The 20,329-nt window shown below is 38.1% G+C and overlaps 1 protein-coding gene across 4 annotated transcripts in view; it reads left to right on the top strand.

Moving 5' to 3' along the window:
* Positions 1 to 20,329, top strand: part of cntnap2a (contactin associated protein 2a) — a 365,138-nt gene that overhangs the window by 185,750 nt on the left and 159,059 nt on the right. For all 4 annotated transcript variants that reach the window (XM_020712697.2, XM_020712695.3, XM_011488837.4 and 1 more), the window contains exons 10-11: positions 7,146 to 7,295; positions 17,127 to 17,289. In XM_020712697.2, coding sequence (XP_020568356.1) covers positions 7,146 to 7,295; positions 17,127 to 17,289 — 313 coding nt within the window. The remainder of the gene's footprint in view (positions 1 to 7,145; positions 7,296 to 17,126; positions 17,290 to 20,329) is intronic.

Here is a 20,329-nt window from a genome sequence, read left to right on the forward strand (position 1 = left end):
TCCGATGATGTGGACATGATTGCAAGTTTTTGCGCTGGATCCTTCCTGTTCCCACAACCACCTCCATCTAAAGACTCAGCTCCACCAGCATTACAGCAACCATCTCCATCTAAGGACTCACCTGCACCAGCACCACAACAACTACCGCCAGCTAAGGACCCAGCTGCAGAACCACAACAACAACCACCAGATTTGGCCCCAGAAATTCCACCATCTGACCAGCTGTGGGCGCCCCCTGCTACATCTACTCCCAGTGAAGAATCACTTTCCTTTTCGTCCCCCCCACTTTCACCCATGGCCCTACCTAGCCATTTTGATAGCCTCATTAAGTCAGGAATTAAGATGGCTCCCCTAACACCTGTGAGCCTCACACCACACAGGAGCTCTCCTACCCCTCCAGCGCCCCCTCCTTATCCTTCACCCAAAGTCCCTCCAACACGGCCTTCATCCAAACCCCCTCCAACACGCCCCCTCCGTCGTTCACCCAAATCCCGTCCAGCTCCCACTCCTCCCGGTCCATCACCCAAACTACCCTCTACTCGACCTCTCCTGCGCGCCTCTAGAGGTGCTATTCCCCGGAGCTAGGATGAAACGGGCCCCCAGTGTCCTAGGAAAGGTTATGTCAAACTGGGGCCCTGTGATGAACAGCTTCCTTCTGGTGCTATACCTGTAGTTGCACCACGTAGAATGCAAAAAAGGGCAGTTAGATTGTCCAATCAAAGAAATCTAGTTCACATCCCTTGCAAGAAGGTTTTGACCAGTCCCAAGGAAACTAAGCTCAAACTTGCTGCACTCAATGTCAGATCTTTATGCAACAAATCATTTTTAATCAATAATCTTATCTCTTCTTTTAATCTTGATTTTATGTTATTAACTGAAACATGGCTTGACAAAAACACAGGAAACATAGTTCTAGTCGAATCAACTCCCCCCAACTACAAACATGAATCGGAAATACGAGAAAATAAAAAGGGTGGAGGCGTTTCTGCACTGTTTAGAGATAATATTGCAACCCGCAGACTATCATTTGGTGTGTTTTCATCATTTGAGTATGTGTCCTTTAAGATTGAGCTAAAACAAACTCCTCCCTTACTCTGCATAGTTATGTACAAACCTCCTCAGCACAGCCAAAGTTTTATTGATGATTTCACTGAAATGCTCTCAGTTGTGTGCACAGACTTTGATGGTCTAGTCATTACAGGTGATTTTAATGTTCATGTTGATAATGTCAATGACAGAAATGCAAAAGAGCTCAATGCTGTCCTTGAAACCTTTGGTCTAATTCAGCATGTGAGTTGCCCCACCCACAGCAGAGGGCACACTCTGGACCTGCTCATCACAAGGGGGGTTATTATTTACAATGTCAGTGTGGTTGATGTCGCCCTCTCTGATCATTTCTGTGTATTCTTTGACCTGTCTGTTGCTCCCAAACCACCGCCTGGCCCTGCAGTTGTCCAGGGGAGACAAACAAATGAGAGCACTAGGGCACAGTTTGTAGAAATGATAAACCCTGAAAACGTCTCTGGTGCCAATGTTGATGAAATGCTGAATTCTGTTACTTCTAGCATCTTGAATGTTCTGGATGCCATTGCCCCTATGAAAGTTAAATTGAGAAAACATAGACAGAAAGCTCCCTGGAGGAATGATGATCTAGTCAGGGCACAGAAACAACAGTGCCGCAGAGCCGAGCGAAAGTGGCGCAAGTCAAAACTCGAGGTTCATTATGGAATATATAAGGCGGAGTTGTACGCTTACAACCAGATCTTATGCAGAACAAGGGAAAGGTACTTCTCTGAAATAATTGGAAGTTGCAGCAGCAACTCTCGTATCCTGTTCACAACAGTTAACAGATTAACTAACCTTCCAACCCAGCTACCAATAGAACTGGTTTGTACACCCAAATATAATGAGTTTGCTGTATTTTTCAATGACAAGGTTCAGGGCATTAAAAAAGCCATCAACTCCACAACACATATAACTATCCAACGGCCACCTACTCACTCTAAGCTGACTCACTTTGTACCTGTCACTGACCAAATTGTCCAAGAGACCATCACCCGTCTGAGCTCGTCTACATGCTGCCTTGATGTGTTACCCACTAGATTTCTAAAGTCTGTCTTGAACAGTGTGTTGCCATCAATTACTCAAATAGTTAACATGTCTCTTCAATCTGGAATATTTCCAGAGGCCTTAAAAACTGCAGTCATTAAACCCCTCCTGAAAAAGAGCGGTCTTGATCCCACTGTACTGAATAATTACAGACCTATCTCTAATCTGCCATTTTAGGAAAAGTCCTTGAAAAAGTTGTCTACCAACAGCTCACTGACTTTCTCTTATTAAACAATTCGTTTGATGTTTTCCAGTCAGGTTTTAGACCCCATCATAGCACAGAAACTGCTCTTATCAAGGTAACCAATGACATCCGCCTGAACACTGATGATGGAAAAGTCTCTGTCTTAATCCTGCTAGACCTGAGCGCTGCCTTTGATACTGTTGATCATGGGATCCTTTTGCACAGACTCCAAGACTGGGTTGGCATCTCTGGATCTGCCCTAAGTTGGCTCAAGTCTTATCTGGAAGACAGGAAATATTTTGTTGAAATTGGGAGTTGTGTCTCAGACTACATGGGCTTGAATTGTGGTGTGCCCCAGGGATCGATCCTGAGACCCCTTCTGTTCAACCTCTACATGCTGCCACTAGGGCAGTTAATACGCAGTAATAACATTTCTTATCACAACTATGCAGATGATACTCAGATCTATGTGTCACTGACAACAGGTGAATATGGGCCGGTGGATTCACTCAGCCACTGCCTCCAACAGATCAGTGCGTGGATGCAGAACAACTTTCTCCAGCTAAACTCAGACAAGACCGAAGTTATTGTTTTTGGCCCACAGAAACAAAGAGAAATTGTCAGCAGCTACCTTCATTCTCTGTCTCTTAAACCCTCAAATCAAGTCAGAAATCTAGGGGTAATCATGGACTCTGACCTGAACTTTAACAGCCATATCAAGTCAGTAACATCAGCGGCATTTTACCACCTGAAAAACATTGCCAAAATCAAAAACATAATCTCAAAGCGAGACCTGGAGATACTTATTCATGCATTTGTCTCCAGTAGGTTAGACTACTGTAACGGCCTGCTCACCGGCCTCTCCAAACGAGCTGTAAAACAGCTTCAGTACATCCAGAATGCTGCTGCTCGAGTCCTGACCAAAACCAGGAAGTATGATCACATTAGTCCTGTGCTCAGGTCTTTGCACTGGCTCCCTGTACCTCAAAGAATAGACTTCAAAGCAGCTCTGCTTGTGTACAAGTCTCTCCATGGCCACGCACCAAAGTACATCTCTGACATGTTAGTGCCATATGAACCATCTCGTACTCTGAGGACCTCAGGGGCCGGCCTCCTGTTGATACCCAGAGTCAGAACTAAACAAGAGGAATCAGCGTTTCAATATTCTGCAGCTAAAATCTGGAACAGCCTCCCTGAAGGCGTAAGACAGGCCTCTTCTGTGTTCATGTTCAAATCTAGACTTAAAACATTTCTGTTTAGCCGTGTATATGACTGAAAGGTCCTATCTGCACTTTTCTTTCCTTCCTTTCTTTTTAAATCTTTTTTTTTCTTTTCTTTTAAAGTAAATTTTATGTTGATTATTTATATGATGTATTGTGATTTTAATGCATTTTTCTGTTTTGTGAAGCACCTTGAATTACTTTGTGTACGAATTGTGCTATACAAATAAACTTGCCTTGCCTTGCCTTGCCTTGCCTTTGGCCAGGGGCATCAGCTGACCAAGCGCACCTGCCTGTGGCGGCTCCATGGTTGCATAGATTTCGGCATTCTTCGGCCGCTGAATCGGGCTTTGTCTACAGCCACAGACGAGCTGATGCACTCATCAATGCTAGATCCATAGCCAACAAAAATTTTATCCTGAACGACTTCTTTACGTCCCGAGAGCTGGATTTTATGTTCCTGAGGGAGACGTGGCTTCAGCCTGGTTAATTTACTCCTTTCTCTGAACTTTTACCTCCTGATTGTGGATTCTTCAGCTCCCTGAGAAGTACAGGCAGAGGCGGAGGAGTCGCAGTCGTGTTCCAGTCCAGGTTTTCTTGTCGGCAGCTCCCAGCTGACCGCTTCTCCGGGTTCTCCAGCTTTGATGTCCAGCTTGTGGAGATCAGATGTGGATCCCCGGTCCTCTGTGTGGTGGTCTACCGACCACCTAGATTTAACAGTGACTTCCTGCATGACTTTGGAGATCTTTTGTCAGCGATTATTTTAGATTACGATCGTATTTTAATTGTTGGTGACTTTAACATTCATGTGTGTTGTGAGTCCAAGCCACTAACAAAATATTTTATCGACTTGACTGGCTCTTTTAGTCTGAACCAGTTAGTGCAGTCTTCAAAACATGCGGAAGGACACACACTGGACTTGATTTTAACTCTTGGGTTACGTGCAGAGGTTAAAGAAGTTTGTGAAGCCAGGATTTCTGATCATTTATCTGTTTTATTCGAGATCGAGCTTTTAAAGCCTGTACCCGGTTTGCCCGCCTCTGCGCGCCCCCGTCGCCTGATCAATGCACAGACAGCATCGCACTTTTTAGCTGGTCTTAACGACTGTAAATCTCTTTTAGATACACACCAGCATGAAAATGTTGATCTGCTTTTGAACTATTTTAACTCTGTGTGTCAATATTTTAGACGCTATTGCACCCTTTAAAACGAAGCGCTGTAATTCAGCACAAGAGCAGTGGCTCAACGAATACACCCGGACACTCAGGTGCGCCCTCCGGCGGGCTGAGAGGAGATGGAAGAAGGACAGGCTCCACATTTCTTTGGAGATTTTAAAAAACTGCTTATCTGAGTATCAGGCAGCCGTCAAAAGCGCCAAGGCACCGTTTATTTCTAATTATGTGGTTGGCGAATATCATTAAGCTCCAAATTCTTTTTAACTCTTTGAACTCTCTTTTAAATCCTTACGACTCATCACCCATGACTCCTTCTTCTGCACTCTGTGAAAGATTCTTAAGATATTTTATTAGTAAGTGCTGCCAGGCTTTTATCTGTATCCTGCACCCCTCAACCTGTTATTGTATCTGCACTATCTGCTGTTTTACATCATTTTGAGCCTGTGACTCTCTCAGAAATTTCTGAGATAGTTCAGCACCTGAGACCCTCTTATTGTCCAGGGGACAGTATTCCCCCCAGACTGCTGAAGAAAGTATTCAGTTCTATCGGTCCCTGGGTAGTCAGTTTTATTAATACTTCTCTTCTTTCAGGTTGTGTTCTAGCTGCCTTTAAACATGCTGTGGTGCAACCACTTCTTAAAAAGACCAGTTGAATCCCTCTGTTCTCTCAAACTTTAGGCCCATATCCAAGCTGCCTTTTCTGTCAAAAATTTTAGAGAAGGTGGTTTATCTTCAGCTACAGGACCATCTAGAGTTTTATGGCATCTTTGACAAATTCCAAACTGGTTTTAGAGCACATCACAGCACGGAAACGTCTCTACTCAGGGTATGCAATGATTTGATTTTAACTATCGTTTCTGGAGCTTCTGCTGTTTTACTCCTTCTTGACCTTTTCGCTGCATTTGACACAATGAATCACGATAATTTACTCTCACGATTAGAGCACTCCGTTGGTGTGAAAGGCACAGCGCTTCAGTGGGTTAAGTCCTACTTATCCAATAGGAGTTTTTCTGTCCAACTGGGACCATTCTCATTCACAAAGATCCCACTTAGACATGGGGTACCTCAAGGCTCAATTGTAGGCCCTATTCTATTTTCTTTTTACCTGCTTCCACTGGGCTCCTTCTTTGAAAAACACCATGTGTCTTATCACTGTTATGCAGATGATATCCAGATTTATCTACCCTTAAAATCTGGAGGAGTCCAGTGTGTAGAGAACCTACAAAGGTGTTTGGAGGAAGTTAAAGCTTGGATGAACCTAAACTTCCTCTGCTTAAATGAAAGTAAAACCGAGGTCCTTCTGTTTGGGAAAGCGGAGCTCCTGACAGAATGCAGCAGTGCCATTGGGTCATTAGACTCTAACCGGCATTTTATTAGGAATCTTGGGGTTACTTTAAATTGTAGTTTTAATTTTGACAAAGGAGTTAGTGCAGTAGTCCAGTCCAGCTTTTATCATCTTAGATTAATCAGTAAAGTGACGCCATATCTCCCCCATGACACCCTGGAAAGGGTTGTTCAAGCTTTCATCTTCTCCAGACTGGACTACTGTAACTCCCTTTATTCCGGGATGGACCAGTCTCTCCTCCGTCGTCTTCAGCTGGTCTAGAATACAGCTGCCCGACTACAAACGGGGACCAGACGGCGTGATCACATTACACCAATACTGCACTCTCTGCACTGGCTGCCTGTTTCTTTTAGAATTGATTTTAAAATCTTACTCTTGGTTTTTAAATGTTTACATGGTCTGGCACCTCCTTATCTTTCTGAGCTCCTGCAGAGCCATCGTTCTCGTAGAGCTCTGAAATCTGTAGACCAGATGCTCTTAGTTGTTCCAAGGACTCGACTTGTGACCAAGGGGAACAGAGCGTTTTCAGTGGCTGCTCCTAAACTCTGGAATCGTCTCCCCCTGTCAGTGAGATCTGCCAGATCCGTAAATGATTTTAAATCTCTTCTAAAAACTCATCTTTTTACATTAGCTTTTAACATCAGAGAGAATAATAATTAGGCAGCTTTTTTGTTTTATTGATTTTGATTTTATTTATTTTATTTGATTTTATTGTTATCGTTTTAATGTGCTTCTTTGAATTTTACCTATGGTTTTAGTGTATTTATACTTGTGCAGCACTTTGGATGTCTGGAAGATGTTAAAGCGCTATGTAAATAAAGATTGATTGATTGATTGATTGATTGATTGCTTGATTGATTGATTGATTGATTGATTGATTGATTGATTGATTGATTGATTGATTGATTGATTGATTGATTGATTGATTGATTGATTGATTGATTGATTGATTGATTGATTGATTGATTGATTGATTGATTGATTGATTAAATTCAGTCCTATGTTTACTTCAGACATTTTATTTCACTTTACATGTGTGCCAAAAAAAGGAGTTTTTCATTTTTTCAGAATATTGAATCCATCTTTATTCTCTTGAACAACCCCCTCTCTAGGTTCAGGTCTTAATGATGGCCAGTGGCACGCAGTACGCTTGGTTGCCAAGGAGAACTTTGCCATGTTGACTGTAGATGGTGAGGAAACGTCTGCGGTGCGTTCCACTTCCCCTCTTAGCATCAACACAGGAGGAACGTACCACTTAGGAGGTAAGGCTCACTTCATAATTGTCAATGTAAACATATTACTTTACCTGCATTTACCATTTTTAAAAGCATGTTCACTATGGTTGCCAACTAGTAAATTACAACTACTGATGTGACCGTTTTCTCCTGTTGACTTGGTTTCAGTAAGCAAAAATATCACAACTTCATTTAAATCAGTAAGAAAAAAGTGTATATCTTCCTTTTGTTTTATTTATATATTTATTTTTATTAATCACTAGAATTATATTGTTCTCCTATACTTTTGTTTTATTTAATATGACAGAAACACATGGAAGAATAAAGAAAGAGGCGAGAAAACATTACAAAAATTGACTTTTTCTACTTTTTCATGATTGGATTCACAAAGTGGGCTGCCTTTTTTTATTAATATTATTATTTTTCTATTAAAATGCAGAGCCCCGAGGAGCATTTATAGGTAGATCAGAGTTCATTGATTTGCTTGCACCAGAGATTGGTTGTGATTTATCCTTTCCCAAACAGAAGAGACTACTAATCTCATGGTCATGGCAGCCCACTTTAAAATGTTATTGGTTGTTAAATGACATATGCACTAGTTGCATATATCCTCTAAATAGAAAGAAACTGTACCACTGAACTTCTTAGTTTGTATTTTGACTGTATTTTCTGTTATTTCATTTTTTTTACTCACCATCCTCACCATGTCTTGATAAACTGAACAAGATATTTTTGTTTGCAATGATAAGATTTCCTTTACTCTTGTGTCCTGCTGTGCTTGAACATTAAGTGTACCAATATCTTTTTGATTAAAAAAAACCCAAAACAAACAGGTAGTGATACCTTTGGTCACTGCAGCAATGTCCCTGTTCTGTGTTTTCCATTTATGCCAACACAATTTCATCAAAATGCAAACTACCATTCATAGAGGCAATGGTAAAACTTTGCAGCCAATCATTAAATCATTGTTTTCCACAATTTCAGATCCAAGTTTTGTCCCCACATAATAAAGAAAAAAACATACAATAGTCCATCTAGTTTAGAGTAGAAGTCACACTTTTTGGAAAAAAGTGTAATGCTTCCAAACACATCTACCAAGCTTGGCTTGATGCTGCATTGACACCAAACAAGATTCAAGTCAAATTTGTGTCTGCTGCCTCTTTTGATGTGCGCCAAATATGATGCACAATGCTTGTCCGAAAATGTGTTCATAAACTAGATGCCATGGTCACGTGTGGGAAGAGCTACTATCAAGTTTTTAGCTTCATCACCACAAGGAAGCATTGACTGTATATCTCATTTATAATGGATGGAAGACACGAATCACGTTGAGAAATGTTTGTAGCAATAATGTCATGATAGATGTAACTTGTTTATTGGAAAATCGCTAATAATCAGTCAGTGTTGGTAAAGGAAGACCTCCATTGCAATATATCAAAGTTACTTTATATTGGAGTAGACTATATTGGTTATGAGACAATTGCATGAGAAAAAAACCAAATGAGTTTTAAGGCATATCTAAATTTTATATTCAATTAGAGGTATTAGGAGCTGAATGTCGAGAATGAATTTGGAGAGCAATATTTTAGAAAAAAAGGTCAATTTAGATTAAGAAAAGAGAGCAAAGGAAGAATGACGCCATGGAAATGACAAGTTAAGACGGAAAAAAGAAGGGAGCCATTGAAAATTCAGAATAGTGGACCAAAAACTGCATCTCTACTATTTGGATGCACTCTCTAAAGGAGACAATCAATTATTTACTTCTGAAAGCACACTAAGTAGCTGGAGATTTTCAGGATTGAGAAGTGTCAGAGTTGCAAATGGTTTCATCGTGACTTGCTTCAGTCAGCTACTTGTACCAGTAAACTGTCAAACACAATGATCAGTTGATCCCTGGATATGAAATCAATAGTACTGCAAGAAGCTGAATTGTTGAGGGACATTTACATCAGACCTGCGGATCCTGGCTATCCAAGAGCATCATGGACTTTCAGAAAGTGCATGTCTTGTCTGACAGATGGTTCGCTGTGCTTGTCAAGGTAAAATGTAAAAAAAATATCTGGGTGTTTTCTGTTGGCTAGACTTGGACAGCTGTATGACTAAGGTACCTACCTTTCATGTGGATGACTGCATAAAGAGGGGGAAGTACACTGAGTTTCTCCTAAACCGTAACACCTCATTTCAAGCCTGCTCTTGGAGTTGGATGATTAGATTTTGTGACAGTTAGCTGATTGTATAAATGATCTACACACATTAATGCATCACTTGCCATGCAGCAAAGTTCGCCTCAGTGCAGTAACAGTTCCAATGTTAATCAGATTGTAAGTTACAAAGCGGCAAATTTCAAAAATTTGTATTGATGTAAGGACATTTGTATCATATGGAAGCCAAAAAAAATACACTGCCCTATTTATTTATTTTTGACAGTTTTCTCGTGTTAAGTAGATCCACTGTCTTATTATCACGAGAACACCCGAAACAGGTTGAATGACAGAACCCAGGGCTGACGAGCATCTCTACCTGCCAAACACCAAAAGAACTTATCAATTTATAATTGAATGATTTAACTGTGTTTGACAGTTTTTCTGACAAACTGACAAAATGACAAAAGTATATTGTGTCGGACTGAGTTGGGCTGCTTGGCTTTTGCTAATGTCCGGAGCTCAGTGAACACACCACACAGAGAGGCTTGTCGGCCCTGGGTTCTGTCATTCAACCTGTTGTGGGGGTTTTAAGGAGATAAAGGGGAGGTTCTGAAATTCTTCTCTTAGGGGACTTTCCTGTGATGGATTATTTAGAAATCTTTCAGATTTAGTCTTTCAAAGTGCATCTCAAAGTTCTAACAGCCAGAACATAAAAAATATATATTTTTTATTCTACTGAAAAGGTGTCAGAGACTGTGAAGTAAGGTGGCCCTGAAGCGAAAATCACATCAAATAGTCATTAAACTTAAAAACATATTAAAGATCATAAACAAATAATAAACATTTTTGTAATCCAAACAACCTCCCAGAAGCTAAAAGTTGATTACCTAAAACAAAACAATGAACAAAATGACACAAAATAAATAAGAAAACAAAATACATTTCCAAAAATCAGAAAGGAATGTTAGTTGAAAACAAAACTATGGGACATCCTTGATTGGACAAGGACATTTGTTCACTGTTTTAGGCACAAGTTATTGGCTTGGAAATATCTTTCGACATAAAAGTTTGCTTTGTGTTTCTGGCCAGAGCCACTGCAACTCTTCACCACAGTTCAGGCAAAACATCATCCTGCTTTCCCTCTTTTTGAAATCTCAAACATCATCAACCAACCAGTGATGTCCTATGGTACCTACCTTTCCAGTTTCTTATTTGGTTTCAATTTTCCACATGTCATTTTGCTTTGTGGAAATTACTTTTGTTTTCCAAAAACAATTTGTTGTTTTTTTCTTTTGGTTTCTGGAACTTTGTTTGGATTTCTAAAAGGTAATTTTATGTTTTTGCGTTGAGTAATTTGTTAATGTAATTTGCACTTCAAGGTCACTGTAGTAAAGAGAACTTCAGCTGCAGAAACTTGAGAAACATTTAATACCAAAAACAATTAACCTTCATTTTGGTTAACATGTTTCTAGTCCTCATTTCTCACTGGAGTTATGTCCTTGCAATAAGTGAAATCCGCCAAGTAGTCTGTTTATTTTTTTTGTTTTTTACTAATTTGGTAGATGTTTAAAGACTGTAAACCTATAACTGCTGTAAACCCATCATCCATGTGTTTACACTCTCTCCCAATAGCTTAGTTACATCCCTTTCACAACCTCAAGCTAGCAAAGCAACAAAAATGGCGAGCAATATTGGAGCTATCCAGCTGTACAGTTTTGAGCCAGATGCCAGCTCAGACGGGGAAAATGAACACCTTAAAGAAGCTACTTGTCTGCAAGTAGATTCATCAGAATTGGAGTCTAGAGTATGCGCGGGGTTTAATCTGCTCCTGATCTATCACAATTTGATTAAAGAAATTCTCAGAAATGCAATTTTGATCCAAAATTCTTTCATATTTGTCCTCTATTAAGAGAAAAATGCTTCAAGAACATGCTAAAAACAACCAAAGCAGGACTTTCATTGGAGTGGGTCTATAAACACTTCAATACAGGGATGAGAAATATGCCACTTTCTATATTTACTTTAGTTTCGTTTTTTGTTGTTTTTTGATATTTTAAACGTGTTTTTTAGTTTTGATTTTTAAAGGAAACATTTGTTCAGTACTTTTGGAATTTATAAAATTCTATTCAGGACTGACGGAGAGTTTGAAATCTGCTAGATTAGTTTTACATGCATTTGTAGGAAAATAATTAACTGACTCACACTTGGACCAGTGGTGTTTATTTTAACTTGCCAATGATGATTACAGCAAACCCTTATATAGTGATACAATTGATGACCTCAGAAGATTTTCGCATACATTCATGCAAATTGGCTTGCAAAAGTACCTACAGTACACACACACACTTTTCCAACTATAGGAAATATATAGGAAATGTTTCTTTTTTTTGTTTTACCCCAATGACTGAGCTATGTTTGCAGGCGGATTTAGCAACAGCTCTGACTCGTTCATTTTACATGACATAATGAATGCCGTGGAGCAGGGAGCCTGGTGGTAAACACAAGTTTGACGACTGCAGGGGATACAAAACTGCTGATTATTACTATGGCATGAAGTACAAAGCGATATTTAGGACACTGATTCACAGGCTAGGAAAGACATTTTCAGAGAAACATTCCTGGAGCAGTTGCAACTAATCGTATTTCAAGACTCAAACTCTCAATCAAGCATCTTCCGTTCACAGACGAGGCATGTAAGCCATAACAGGTTGTTCTATGGCCAAATGCCCTGCTTTGGTCTACATGAATAGACTGATTTGCATAAATCTCATTCAATAATCAGAATTCATGACCCAGATTTCTCATTCAATGCTTTACCTCCCCATTAAAACGGCTTTACGAGGAGAGCCTCAAGTCATGTAGATTTGTGTGGAGGTTAGTGTGGGCAATTTATGTGAACAAAATGTGTGGTTCCTGTTTTGGAGGGAGTCAGATTTGGTGAGATTTACACATACACAACGAGATGTGTGCTTTCCCTTCAGGCAGAATATCTGGCAAATTTATTCAAAACAGTCCATCCCATCCGAGGTTAATTTGCCTCTCAGAACAGAGTTAACAGAATAATATGCCGCACGTATACAAAAGACAGTTTAGCCCTTAGCCTGCCCTCAATTATTCTCTCTAATCGCTAAAACTTGATAAGTTTAGGAGGCCAAGCAAATTAAGCTTTCCTGGAGCCCTCAGGATAAACAACATTTCATGATCCTCGCTCTATCACTGTGTCACAACCAGCAAAGAGACCTCAATCAGGAACATTATATCTTTATATCTCAATTTCAAAGGCAACGATTTGTTAGTTTCAGGTTTTGCCGTCAGAAAGGTGACAGGTAGTTTCAAATAGCTGCTGGTGATTCCTTCATGAATGAGGCTCATCCCTGGCTTGCCACAGCATTTAAGTCATTATCATCTTCATCAACTTAAAAGCTCAAAGTCCCACTCTGCTCTACCTCTACATGGGAAAAAGAAGGACTTAAAGTCCCACTCCAATCATCATTTGATCTATTTTCAAAATGTTCCCAGTGGTCAGGACTGTTGGCGTGGCGTAAGCCTTCCCCCATTTCCCATCATCACTTTGTTTTACATTTTTTCTTACAGTCCCTCACATCCTTAACCTAACATAACTGGTGCAGCAAAAATGGTGAGCATTACTGAAGCCATGTTTTTAGTCCAGATGACAGGTCGGACGAGCAAAATGAAGATGTACCTGGGTCTATTGGTCTATAAGTGGAGCCAGCATAATGGAGCTTGTGGTTAACCATTGTAGGTTCTATTCCATGTCTACAGGCTCTTTCAAACTACATTTTTTTGTCTGCTCCTGATTTCCATTGATTTGAAACAATAAATACCCAAAAAGGTAATTATAAGCTTAATTTTCTTCATACATGTCCTCCATCATTAGAAAAATGCCAACAAGAACATGTAAAGAACATTTTTTTCATCAAAGTGGATCTTCATAGGGCATCTGGAACATGCCCATGAGTTCCATGTCTTGATTTTCTCACTTTTGTATGTCTTTGTTTTAATTTTTTCCTGTTTTTTTTTATTTCTTACAATGTCATCTGACCCCATTGTTAAGCCCTCATTCACTCTACCATTTCTGCATAAAACCTCTTCAACCAGGTCACCCACTTCTTTTGCCTCGTCCTTCTTTTTCTCTTCCTTTCACATCATCTCTGCTTCTCTCTTCCCCTCAAACGCTTTTTTTCCTTTTTTTTTTTTTTTGAAGCAATCTCCTGAACTCAAAGCCTATTTTACGGAGAGTAGTTTCTACCTCCTGACGTTATACTTACAGAAATTAGTAAGTGACTGACATAAGGCATCCACAAATTGAATTGCTCAAGAGGCAAGACAGATTGTCTCTCACACAAGCACGGAGATGCACATACACAAGGCTATAAAGTCATGCTCTTTCTTCAGCAGGGAGCTAGATAAATGGCTGTAATAATGAGGAAATAGTCCATTTTGGGACACTGCGCCATGAAGCATTCTGCTGTTTGCAAAGCAGATACGGAAAGAAAACGAAAAATATATATATTTTTTTTATCAGTCTTCATTTCTTTTAAATCAAGTGTGCCCTGATTATGTCATTCAGAAAAAAAGTATTTGTGTTATTCTAAGGTGTGCAATTTGAAAAAAAAGGAAAAAGCAAAGTATGTTTTAATAACATAATGTTTAAATTAGAGATGTCATGTATGGAATATGATTTAACTAACAGTACTTAAAACATGTTCATCATACTTCTGCCAATCCGTAAATGAACAAGAAAAGATGACAACTGAATATGACAGTTTTTCTTTTAATCTGTGCTTTCACATTGTCTTAACAGTTGATTCAATATTGTTTTTCACATAATTCATTGAAATACAATAATTTTATTTAAAATTAATACATTAAGAAATTGGAATTCTGTTAACTATAAATATATTTTGATATAATCTCACTCCAAAAACGGAATCCGTAAAAAGCCCTAGTTTAAAGAAAAATACTTGTTTTTGTCTTGCAAGAAATTTCATTTTATCAAGAAAGTTTTTCAATCCCAAAATAATCTTAGTTTCATGTCTTAGTGGTTAGAATTTTTTTCTTTACTCATTGTTTTTGCTTAATTAAAGGAAATCTGCTAATGGGTAAAAATATTTGACTTTTTTTTAATGGTCCTGTTGTTGCAGTTTAACATAAAACTGCTGATTCAAAAAATGTATTAAATTCTTGTTTGAGCTGTCGTTTTAGTGCAGTAAATTTAAAATAAATGACACCTTCCTAATCCAAATATCAGTTTAAATAATCAGACATTGATTTTGGCAACAGTGTCCAGTGTCTTCTGGAAATACTAGAGAGTTTTATCCTGTGAGTAACTGCTTAATAATTCAAAGCAGAAAATTTTGGCCGATGTCCATAGTGGCTCTGCAGGAAACATGCCTTTGAATGGGCTGCTGCCTGTGCTGCACCCAGACAGAGGAGGAAAGCTGGTGCCGGGCATTATAAGAGGCTTTCTGGACACAACAGAGGAGCTTTAAAAAATTGCTCCAGATAGACCTCGGGGGATTATTGCTGCTGTTCCAGGTCTAAAGAGAGTTATGTTGTGTGTGCACTTCAAATTAAAAGTACTGAATTAAAAAAAAAAAAAATATCAACTGAGATTTACCCGTGGAAGATGTGGAAATGGGTTTTGACCAATTTCATTCGTAATCTTGAATTTTAGCATGATCCCATTCTGATTCATTTTTTTTAATTCAACTATTTGTTACTGTTAGGCTTCCTTTTTTTTCTTCTTTTAAGTTTATTTGCAACCGTGAAAAAATAACACAGACCCAGATACACTAAAATCTGTTTATAAATCTAACAGCTCCAGTGGCAAAATACAAATTATGTTCTCTTAAATTTGCACTAAAATAATAAAACAAGTGCAAAACTAACATTTTTAAAACAAAACAAAACACAAACAATAAACAGGAAAAAGTCCAAAAAACAAGTTACAATCTGCCGTAGAGAAATAAATACAATGTAAGACCAGCATTTGTAAAATATTTAGGGTACCATCATTTCTGTGGATCTTTACTGAATAAATATAAATAAAAAAAATCTATATCTGTCAAAAGACTTCATTCCTCCATCCATTTTCAGTCCAGGGTTAAATTGAATTCTGTTTTATTTATATAGCCCATATTACAACACATTTGTCTCAAAAGGCTTGACTAATTGTTCAAAACATAAAATCAGTTATAAAATATAATAGCTGATTGCTAAACTAAACTAAACTAAACAGACTCAGCTAAACTGGGCATCCCTTCCCTTAGACCCTCCTTCTCGGTAAGGACTAATTCAAAGTAGGGTTATTGAGAGGCATGGGGATGTCCGTTTTTCTTTTTCTTTTCTTTTAATATTATAATCGAAGGTTTCATAGTTTCACAGTTCAACCAATTTACATTTAGTTATCATTTATTTTTTGTGAAGATGGGGTTATCTGAAAACCAATAGATGTGAACCTAAAGAATCACTCTGTAAGTACACAAATGGGCCTTTTGTTATTTTCCATGCGTTTTGCACAAACACACAGAGACACAAATCCTGAGGCCCCCACTGTGCAGCTGCACCCACAGCAATCAGCCTTTCTGATGCTTCAGCCTTGAGGCTGATGGGCAAGCTGGAGAGCATGACAGCATATAACATCACAATGATGGAGATGTCATTGACTGAGGTTTTATGACTTACTTGCATGTGTGTGAGTGGCTTTATTTATTTATTTAATTATTGGGGGGAGGGGTCTTATCTTTATCTTGAGGGACTGTCTGTATGCTGTTGATGTAGACAGCAGAAAGTGTTTGCACACACCTCCCTAACATTATATTAAAAAATTATTGGTTCTATTTAACTAGTGTAAATCATGATGAAGTGTGTGGACCAAAAACAGTCCATATGCATACTGTCTTGTCCTTCCCTTGTCCCCTAAGCAGTCAAGGCCCACTGGTCCATATAAGCAGCCCATAGAATGTTGTATCTCATAACACATTGTAAGTTGTGTATGTGCTTTGGCCCACAGAAGCCTCAGAACATGTATTATGGGTAATGGACCTTGTGAAAAAGCTGTAAAACAAGAAGACTAGTGAAGGGTTCATGTTTGTAAAACCAGCTAATCCACCTCTGTGGCTTAGTGGTAGAGTGTCTTCCTTGAAACTGAGAGGTTGTGGGTTCATATCATATGAAATCAAAGACTGTGAAAGGATCACCCAATGTTCCTCTGCTTGAAACTTAGTATTATGGATACTGATTTCAGCTCCCATAGTGTTGAATGCAAAATAACATTTTTTTTAAAAATTGCCCATCCAGGTGATAATTGATAAGAGAAATAATTCTATGATGTTTCTTTTAATAGATCGTGTTGATTCTATACTGTGTGCGTCTCTCTCCATATAGGTCCTTTTTAAAAATCTATAATGCACAGGAGAGGAGTAAAGCCACTAGTGGCAAAAGGAAAATTACTAATACAGATGAATGCATTTTTGATTGTTGGATATAGACTATTGTGTTCAAACTTTAAATTAAATCTCTCATCTACATTTTTCATCTTTTGAAAGTATGATTTTAATTCTACTTACATCTATTATTCTGACTTCTATCTCTAACAAAAGCCAAGTCAGATTTTAATTTAAAATATTTTAATTTATGTATCCGTTTATTTTAATACCACTATTCATAATTTTTTTTATTTCACTTTCAGGCTACTTTTTGCAGACACTGTTCCCGCCATCCCAGCATTCCTTTCAGGGGTGTATGCAAGCAATCCTGGTGGATGACCAACCGGCTGATTTGCACGCTGTGGAGAAAGGCACTGTGGGAGCTTTTGAGAATGTCAGCCTGGACATGTGTGCAATTATAGACAGGTAAGGCTGATAAGTGCTGCATGCCTGTGCACACACTCAATGTCGTATGCTGGAAACAGAAGTAATGAGAGCCATAAATAATGTGGTTTACTCTTAAGTAAAACAATTGCAGTGCACTGGCAAAAAAATCCTTTTTTAAAAGTACAAATATAAAATACAATTTGTCTTTCTGTTATTATAAGTCCTATTTTATGCACTACAACAGTCCAACTGTCATCAATTTGGACCATAACAATGTGAAAGACTAGAATTGCACATTTTAAAATGCATTTGTCTGAATAATTACATGTAATTTTATGTTTACTTTTAAACTTTAGTCCTGCTCTTGGTAAATACATCTGTACACTGTCAGGAGTGAAAATAAAACTTAGTTTCCCTATTTCAAGCTGAAACAAGACCACTGATAATTCACTAATAAAACTTCTACTGAAAAATATGTAATTTGTGTCAGTTGCTTTTAATAAAAAGTTTTCAAGATCAAACGACTCCAGATTCCAAAGATGTATTGTTGCATCAAACTCAAAAGTTATTGAGTCAGTTTTATCTAATATCAAGTGGAATAAGATATTAATTCTTGAAACTAGACAAAACTACTTGGTGAGGTTTTATGTTTTTTTACAATCTTTTCTTTTTTTTACACTTTGAACACTCTCAACAGTCTTAATTAAGCATCCAAAATAACCCACACAGCTCTTTAAACTATTGGCGAATACAACTGACTTGGAGATTCTGTGCCATACGTCTCATTGTTGGCTCACTTGCAGCATTCATTACGACTTGTTGACATTTCAATTTATTTTCTTGTCAGGGACTTGACAAACATATGGAAATAAATTTGCAATACATAGAATCATCCATGCCATAAGCTCAATCTGAGCATTTGCTCGAATCAAGCAGATGCATTTGTCCAAAATACAAAAACCATATGGGCAGGCCGAGTTAACAATTAAAGACCACATGGCTTCTTTGATGCTTGTGACTTTAGAGCCTGTTGTACAAAAGCTACTTTTCTTTATTTCTTCTTACTTAATCAGATTTGTAGTTTATCAATAAAAAGAAACAGCAAATTAAACAGATGATTAAACAGCTTCTTCCAATAGATGAGCTAGTATCAGGTAGCGACAGACCAGTCTGAACACTGTATGCTAAAAGTCAAAAATGTGTTGCTGTTGGGTTTTTTTTAGTCAAATTACGCCCAACTTTTTTGCCCTTCCAATTTTATTTTGTTTTCTTTCAACGTTTTTTGAAAGCGCATCACATTTATGGTGAGTGGTGTGTTTTTAGCATTAGTCTACTTTACTACAGGGGTAGGCTATCCATCTGAGTATCGACAGTATCGGCACCAAGGTGAAGTATTAATACTAGCGGGAAGAGATTGATACTTTTTATAATTTCGTCACAGTTTTTCCTTAAAACCTACAGTAAAGAGTTTGGATTTACTTACTGAGTTCATGGAACCGCAGCGTCTATCTGTCTGCAGTATTGCTAGATTGGGTAAAAAAAACAGCCCAATTTGAGTAAGTACCAGCCCAATTTGTGCAGGAAACTGCCCAATCTGGCAACATTGTCTTCTCTCATTGCTGCTCACACCTTGCCCCTCTCCTCCTTGTTTTATTGGAGAGTGGAGTCATTAAAAAGCCACATATTTGCTTGCAATGGCATGATTTTTTTCTGTTGTTTATAGTTCTATATTCATTATAGTGTTGTTTTTGTTTACTTTTGTCACTAGTGACTTTGATATTTTATTAATGCCTTTATTATTTTTTTAAGAATTTGTGTTGCTGTTTTATTTACATTTTTGTTACATTTTTTGCTATTTTTTTATATTTTGCACTATTTACTATTTTCTTCTTCTTATGGAATATTGCCATTATTAATATACATGTTCTATGTTTGATGTATATGTTCAGTTCAGCTTGTTGTAAGTATATAATTAACATTTTTATTTGCCGAAAGTCTCTGTCTTGTGTTCTATTATGCACCTAATTAACAAAGAAGTTGTATTTCTAAATAGTTCAATAATCAAACTTTTTTTTTAAGTTACAGCTTTGGTATAGATATCGGCTATACTACCCCTGTAATTACTTGTTATCAAATCTACACCAAAATTCCCAGATTCGCCCACCTCTACTTTATGACTCATCAATTGTAAACTGCTAGGATTATGTGACACAGGATCATTACTAGCAATGTGGATATGTTGCTTATATCTCCAAACAAAAATCTGTTTCAAATTACCACACCTAAAATCATAAAACCTATTTTATTAATACATGCTTGTGATATATTTTAGATTTTCTAACAGCCCCTTTTTTTCCCTGCACAACTAGAAGGACCAAATTAAGCTACAAACGTTTACTGTCAGCAGTCAGATTTTTGGCACAGTTCCTTAGAAAGTCCTGAAGATTCCATTGCATCATCGCAGCTTCCAGTATTGCTCAACTTGACTCCTTTAAATGAAGCATATCCCCGAAGTACCTGAGGTGGGCCTTCTCTGCAGTGGAAGATGAATGGGAGAGGTATTACCATCTAACTAATCAGAATGTCTTTGAAGGTGGTTCAATAGCCCTGTCTGACCTCCTTTTGATCAATGCCTTTCCATTGTGGCCTTCTGCTCAGGCTGAGATAATGGACGCCACAAAAAATCCCTGAAAAAAAACCTAGACATTCCTTCCAGTAAACATGCATGGCTCAGTACGTGCAACTTTCCTTTTTTCTCTCTGTAATGTGTTTTACCAAAACATTCAGTGAAGACATAATGCCACACAAATTTTACAAATATAACAATCTTTGCATTCCCTATTTATTCTCATACAAAACTGAACGACTGTGAAATGCTTTTTTTCCAGTTTGATTGCTTTGATGTTTTGTGTTATTATGGGAGTCTTCTTGTCATTGTTGTACCCACAGTTACGAGAAAGCTGTGGGTATATTCTGCAGCTTAAGAAGCTCCTACAGATTTACCTTTATAGTCATCTGAAGCCCAGTGCTGTGGTCGAACATCAGCATTAGAGATGGCATCAACACAGTCATCCTCTTG

This window comes from Oryzias latipes, chromosome 20, assembly GCF_053564925.1.
Source record: "Oryzias latipes strain Hd-rR chromosome 20, Olatipes_Hd-rR_3.1".
NCBI classification, from domain to species: Eukaryota; Metazoa; Chordata; class Actinopteri; order Beloniformes; family Adrianichthyidae; genus Oryzias; species Oryzias latipes.